Here is a 7,199-nt window from a genome sequence, read left to right as displayed (position 1 = left end):
CTCTCCTAATATATTTAATTTATTGATAATTTCTTGTTTTTTAATAGCTGCAGAAGTCCACATCATGAGCAAATTTTGGCTTAATTTAAAATTAGTATTTCTCTAGACCATTGAAAGATCTGCAAATCATTATTTTCATATGAACAATGGGACAAAAGGCTTTGTGTAATGTGAAGGTTTCTAATGAGTGATGAGAATGAGAACGAATTTTGAGTGTATTTCACCCAAAAGTCACCATCTATGCTGTGATATACACTAAACAGTGAATGTCTAGCACACTGGAAACAGAGGTTGTTGGACAGCAGTTAATGATGCAGTCTGGAAGGCACAGGCGAAAGTAAAGACGGCATAGTGAGGGACAGAAATATCGTCTCTGATACGGGATTGCTGTGTGTAAGCAGCTAATGTTACTACACAGACACAAACAAACCGTTAGCCTGTGGCTACATCCAGCTGCTAACGTCACCTAGAGGATAACAGGTTGGGCTTTCGGTCCCATATATAAAAGGGACATATTTCTAACTATTTGGTTTCAGACTAAAGGACCGTGGAAAATGTGCAGTCTGTAACTATTCAGTGTTACACAGCGGTGGACTAAGTTACGTGTTTGCAGATAACGCTACTTTGCACGTTAGGTCACTCCGAGTCCTCGGTGATCTCATATGATTTTCAAATCAAGCTCTAAACATGATCTGTAATGTTTTCTTACCTGGTTACTAGGAAATGAGCCGTGTCAGCATCTGTTTTCAGTCCCAATTCAAGTTGAAGCTGCCTCCATGAGTCGAACGCGTATCCGATGTTTATTCGGGTGCCAGCCCGGCTTTGGTCATAATTTCGTTTCAACTCATGACATGCCACTGATAAAACTTTTGTTTTCTTCTTAAGTATGACTTTTTAGTGGACTTTGTGTGGTGGTGGGTCGTTTGCTGGCCGTAGCAGAATCCATTACTACCCAAACACTAGTTTGGGTGCACCGCGCTTGTCTTCTTCCCGTATCCAAGGACACGCATTCAGCGTCATCTGACGTCACGTCCGCAAGACTGCGCGGGAAATTCGGGCCCGAATTGCAGTACATTATGCAGCACACAGCCTGTTCAAGGCAATGGAGAGATACGTGGGTGGGCTCATTCTTTTTGGTTTTGAACGCTTCATCACCCATCAGCATTAAAAAACTTAAAATGCATGTTTATTTTTTCACAAATCCTGCCCCAAGTTCCTTTAAATGAACTCATATGTAAATTCAACCGTTGTTATTTGAATTGGCTGTTTTGCTGTGTTGTCAGACTTCAGCATTGTAGGCTTGCTGACCGTTTTGTTACTGTTTTAGCGACACTGCCTGCACAACATATGTTCATCAGTATTACGATTTGTTTCAAAAACCATCAGTGCAGTGGGTTTTGTGAAACTAAAATTCTCCTGTCTGGAGCCAGACATTGCTTCACTCATGTCTTAGAAAATCATTTCCCAGTAATATCTGCATGTCTGTAAACATCATTTAAAAGTTAGGATCCCAGCATTTCTTGAAATGTATTCCTAAAGTTAGAATGCCAAAGAAACAAAAATAGTTTCTGATTCTACTTAGGGTCCCATTTCATTTTTCCAGTAATACAAGTTCAACGTATTTGCATTTTGTCATGACCTCTCTTGAGTAAGTGAAAGCTCCCCAACTGATTGTTGTGTAGTTTTATCTGACGTGAGCCTCACTGATAACTGATGGCTCTGCTAGAACGACAGGCTGGCTTAAAGGATAGGCTATCCTGTTTTTTCAAGTGGTGATTGAATTGAATCTTTATTAATAAAGCCAGACTGCTTATAACAAGTATTCGGGCTTTTATAAAGAAAAGTTCATTCTGTGAGATTAGATATTTCTGTTGCCAGTTTATGACAGGTGAGCCATTTTGAACAAGGGATCTGGAATGGGTCTATAACAAATAAGCCACTTAATAAACAGAACCAAATTGAATCCGGGCCAGATCAGATCTGACATGATATGAGCTGATACGGGTAGGGTCTGGGCCAGAGCCAGTCTGGATCCATGATCCTTATCTGTTCCGGATCCATCCCGTTGTGCAAGTGGACTCTGATCTAGATCCACTTTGTGGATCCGTTCCAGACCGTGAGCTATCTGGGCAGTATCACAGCAGCCAGAGCGCCTCAGTTGATAACCCTGCAGCTCCAATGGGGAAACTCCCAAAGCTCAGCCAGCCACACCAATATGTAACTTTGTCACTCTGGCAGTACGCAAGGCAGTTAGTCACGGACCACCATGGTTATAAAGCTGAGCCTGCAGTCAAGCCATTAAGTAATCATATAATAATACAATCTGGCTAAACTGCTGGCTGATTTCAACCTGTATGACTGCCTGAACTTTCATGATTCTTGTCTTGTAACAATGATACTCTACTGTTAGATCTCTGCAATTACTTTGGTGAGTAAAAACTTCTAATAACATAGATAATGGCCAAACCTCCAAATATAAGAAACAAAAAAAGTTAAGAACCCAGTTGCATTAAACTGCAGTTATATTTTAAATAATATAATATAAGAATAAAGATATTTTTCATGTGAACAAGCCGTTAACAGGATGAGAAAATATTATTAAATTAGATTTAGTCATGTTTATGTGACCTGTTATGAAGTTCAGGTTTAATAGCAGCTATAAATCCTGATTGTGTGTATAATCTTAGTGATGGGATTTAGTTAGTAAATTAGTCATGTTAACAAGTAGGGACAAACCATACAAAAGAAGCAAGTGCTGAACAAATACGGTTATGAATTACACATCATTTTTATTTACTTAAGTCAGGAACAGAAGTCTAGCACATATCAGTGATACGCCTCATGCTCATGAACCTGGTGCCACTCATGCCCATGTCCCTGAAGCTCCTGTACTCTCCGGGCCTCAGGTACATCATCCTGCCTCTGTAGTGGGGCTGCTCGTACATCAGCCAGTGGCCGTCCATCACGTGGCAGGACATGCAGTCGTTCATGCGGTAGCGGTCCTGGATGTTGTCACAGTCGTCCATCAGCTCATTCATCTGTCCACCGAAGTTCTCCCTCTCGTAGATCCTCATCCTGAACTGGCCTCTGTGCTGTAATACAGAACAGGGAAAATGTAAGTATGGCTACTACCACATGTTCTAAAACTAAAACTAAAGCAAAATTCAAATCACTTACGAAGGGGATCATTCTGCAGGATCTGATGGAGTCGAACATCATTCCCATGCTCATCATGCGCTGCATGTCATGGTACTCTCCCCTCCTCAGGAAGAACTGCATGCCCATGAAGTTGGGACGTTCATAGACCATGAAGCAGCCACTCTCCACCCTGCAGGACTGGCACCTGCTCAGGTAGGAGGACATGTCAGAGCAGTCGCTCATGCACTCATAGGAGCGACCCTGGAAGTTCTTCTCCTCGTAGAAGATGATCTGAAACAGAGAACAGAGGGAAGATCTGGGTGTAAGAATCAAGTCGTGGTCATATCAGTGCCAAGCTTAACATTGTGATTGAATTTGCTGTGTGAAAACTTTTTTTTTTTTTTAAATATGTGAAAATATAAGTAAATATCCCATTACCTTGCCCATGATGGTGGTTTAGGTGGTTCCAAGTGGATGGTTCAACTTGCTCTGCCTATTGCATGGCTCCAGGGCCTTTTTATACAAAACCCCAGGGACCACCATGTGTTGTTATTCAAATGTGCAAAGCTGATGAATTAGCAGTATGACTTTTGCTGAACGGGGCCTATAAATGCATGACAATGGTTCTCTATCCATACATTTCTGGCAGCGGTCATCTGCATTGTCTATTATAAGCATAAGCTTTGTGTGTTCCATTCTCAGTCAGAAGGTTCTCCACATATGGCCTGATCATCACTGATGGAAAGAACATGACATCAGGCCACATCTCTTACAAATACATGAGACACCCAGAACCAGTACAAATATTTAGTTAGTATAAAGAATTAAACATACTGACTTTGTATTTTTGTATTTTCACAACAGTTTCCCCCCCACTGATAACAAATCCTGTTTTGTAAAGAAAAGAATGTAGTTTCATGTGATCTAATCTAAATCAAATGCAATGTGTACATTTAATTACTTTACTTTTGTTGATTCACTGTAAAAAAAAAAATTAAAAATTAAAAAAATTAAAATTGCCATGAATGAGTGCTAGGAGCAACATGAGATAGATATTAACTTGAGAATAATCACTATTTTGCACACTATACCTTATCAAACTAATGCAGATAACTTTGAAATCTTACATATCATTAAACAGAAATGAAAGGGAAAAAAACATACTATTTGGCCTAACAGACTATTTTAGAGTAGCTTAGTTCTGTTTGATGAAAAGGCTGCTAGATACATTTATAGAAATACCATAAACATATTTGTGTTTCTCTTTGTGATAACTGTAGAGCTTATGCCAATTATGTAACCTACATTAGAAGTAATAATCTATAAAAAAATTAGTGAGTAACACTAAGGCATGCTGCTTATTTAAAATAAGTTTACTATTTTATTTGTTGTGTTTTTTCTAGTCTAATAAATGAGCAAAACAGCAATGCTTTTGCATAGTAGGAGTTTAGCAACTAGGATGTGATGATGCAGCTCATTTTTTTAAATTACAGATTTAATGTCTTTCTTGCAAAAAAACTGAACTAGGAATTTAAAACATGGATCATCCAGGTTGTCTGTATGAGGAGAGGAACTTATTCAAATGATAAAAACTCTAATACTAATACTAATTATATAGTATAGATGAATTGATAAAAACTTGTCGTTTTAATGTTTTAATTGACAGTAATCATTTGATTGAGCAATGTTCAATGTGTCAAAAATCAAGCCTGAAAAAGCCAGAGGTGAATACAGGCATGGGTATCAACTTCAGAAGGCTCCAGTTGGTACACAAGTGCATCTCTGCTCTTCTGTTATTTGCACATTTTCAGCTTGCACATAAAAAGTGTGTGAAGAGTTCAAATGCAGAAATTTTGAAAACAAGTGTAGAGTGTGCCACTAAAATTGTATCAATAAAAACAAAATGTGACAAAGTATAGTGAAAACACAGAGTAAATCATGACATACATGAAACAGGAATTTAATGTCCACTGAGGAGCAAAAAAATTGCAGCAGACAATCTGTGTGAAGTGATAAGGAGAGTGTAACTGTTCTCAAATGAATACATGAAACTAACAAATGCCATACTTCCATTATATTTTTTGAGTAATTTTCGTTTTATTGAGGTTTGAATGGGGCACTCTTGATTACTTCATCCAGTGGTGGTCTCAGGCTGTCTGCAGGGCAGGGGCAAAAAGCATAAAAAGGGCACCAGCTGCAAGGGGTGCAGCATGAGTGCGCAAAAAAATCTGTATTCATATATATGTTGATACAGCTCCAATAAAAATAAATGTTTTAAGGTAAATAAAACGCCAAAAAATTATTGTTGTTTTACTGTTACTTTTACTATCTTTCCTACAAAATGTCCTCAAATAAATAATCCTATTTATATTAAAGATCCTCTTAATCCTAAAGATGTTCTAAAATAAATACAATGATGCTGTCCTATCATGTACTAAACAAGCATGACATGGACAATGTATTATTATTATTGTTGTTATTATTATTATTATTATTATTATTATTATTATTATTATTATATTTGTTGTTATATTTACATGAATTAATGTGAAAAATAAATGTGACTTTAGGGGCCATTTAGACAATCCTGCAGAATTATTCAATGAGATCATTGCATTGTTTGGTTTCATTCACACATGTCCTTTTTTGAAATACATAGGCTTACAGACTCTAAAGCACAGCCCGCTAGCTTCAGCACCATAGTACTTGCTGGTTGCTGGTCTTATAATGACAGGTGATTCTGAATGTCAAATCTGGGTTTTGGAATGGAAAGTTTGGAAAGTCTACCTGTATTCCAGGACACATTTCATTAGGCACTGAAAAGGAAACCTGTAAAAGTCATCAGAATGCATTAAATAGTAGGCTTATACCAACTTGTCTGTTAGTGGTGTCAAGCAAATTTTAACTGCTTAACATAGCTGCTATAGCCTATGATTAATTAAACGTCGATCTTACTGCTTCATGTGCTCCTCCAAATCAACACTGCTTGCCACTTGAGGATCATGATTGCCAAACAGTTGGTGATTATGTTTTGTATTTGGAAACTGGAGCCTCTAATGCCTGCTTCCTTTTCTCTCTAAGCTTTTCAGCTCCTCCTTTACTTTTTGACATTTTCATCTGATCTCACTGTTGTTGATGCACGTCTCTAGATTGTTAATGCAACAGGGTGCAAGCAAAGGCCATTTGTCTAACAAATTTCCCAGCAAGCCTTTCTTCAGTACTTTTGGGAAGAAAACAACCAAATTAGATAAATGGTGGATAGCCTAAGCCTATACATTGTTATGGTATTTGTAATAAAACAAATAAATAAATAATAAAAGCAAAATATGAATAGATAAAAAAAAGGTTGTAACTCAAATCCAACGGTAATAGTGAAGTATAACCAGGGAAAGGGATATATAGCTGCTAGCTTAGTATCTAGTATATTAGAGGTTGATATATTCAGAACCTTCAATCCAGTTTGTTAATTATACTGAATGATAGAAAAGTAGAGTCGACAAAGAGGGAAGTCGTAAATGGAAGTGTCCAACTGGCCCTGGGAATCATCCCAGTGCGCCAGATGGCCCGCACACCACACCGCCGTATGTACAGGTTCTTTAAACCTTGGTAAACCTTCTAAAAGTAGGCAATTGACTCCTTTCACATTACCAAGAGACAGGTTTGCCTTTCTGTGAACAGCTACAGTAGAAAGCAGCAGATCATATACCTCATCAGACTTCATCCAATATCCGGGTAGAAAAGTATTAATAGGCCAGCGTCCTTAACTTGACCATGTTATATATATGCATTTATTTGGATTTTGGACTTTTTTTCTCGAATTTTTTTTTTTAAATTAGCAGTAAATTTGGATTGAAACTTGGCTAGCGAATTTATCTATCTATTATCCTATTTCTCACTACTGAACTCTGCCATTTCGACACTGAAAAGTAATGAATAGCCATTAATTACACATGCAATTGGCAAATATTAAATGATATCATTTTAATAACAATACACCCTGTGGACCCAACGCCCGCACGGAAAAGCACTGGGGCAGGGTGCTTTGCAAGCCAGTTAGGAAC

At 37.9% G+C, this 7,199-nt stretch overlaps 1 protein-coding gene across 1 annotated transcript; it reads right to left on the bottom strand.

Annotated features, from left to right (window-relative positions):
• Positions 1 to 2,816: 2,816 nt before the first annotated feature.
• Positions 2,817 to 3,585, bottom strand: LOC141002074 (gamma-crystallin M1). The gene is made up of 3 exons (XM_073473232.1): positions 3,577 to 3,585; positions 3,178 to 3,429; positions 2,817 to 3,092 (listed from the first exon to the last, which is right to left on the bottom strand). The coding sequence occupies exons 1-3, from the start codon at positions 3,583 to 3,585 to the stop codon at positions 2,817 to 2,819; spliced, it is 537 nt and encodes a 178-aa protein (XP_073329333.1).
• Positions 3,586 to 7,199: the final 3,614 nt, after the last annotated feature.

The sequence above is a fragment of the Pagrus major genome, chromosome 9 (assembly GCF_040436345.1).
Source record: "Pagrus major chromosome 9, Pma_NU_1.0".
In the NCBI taxonomy this organism is placed as follows: Eukaryota; Metazoa; Chordata; class Actinopteri; order Spariformes; family Sparidae; genus Pagrus; species Pagrus major.
This window is presented reverse-complemented; position numbering and strand designations above follow the sequence as displayed.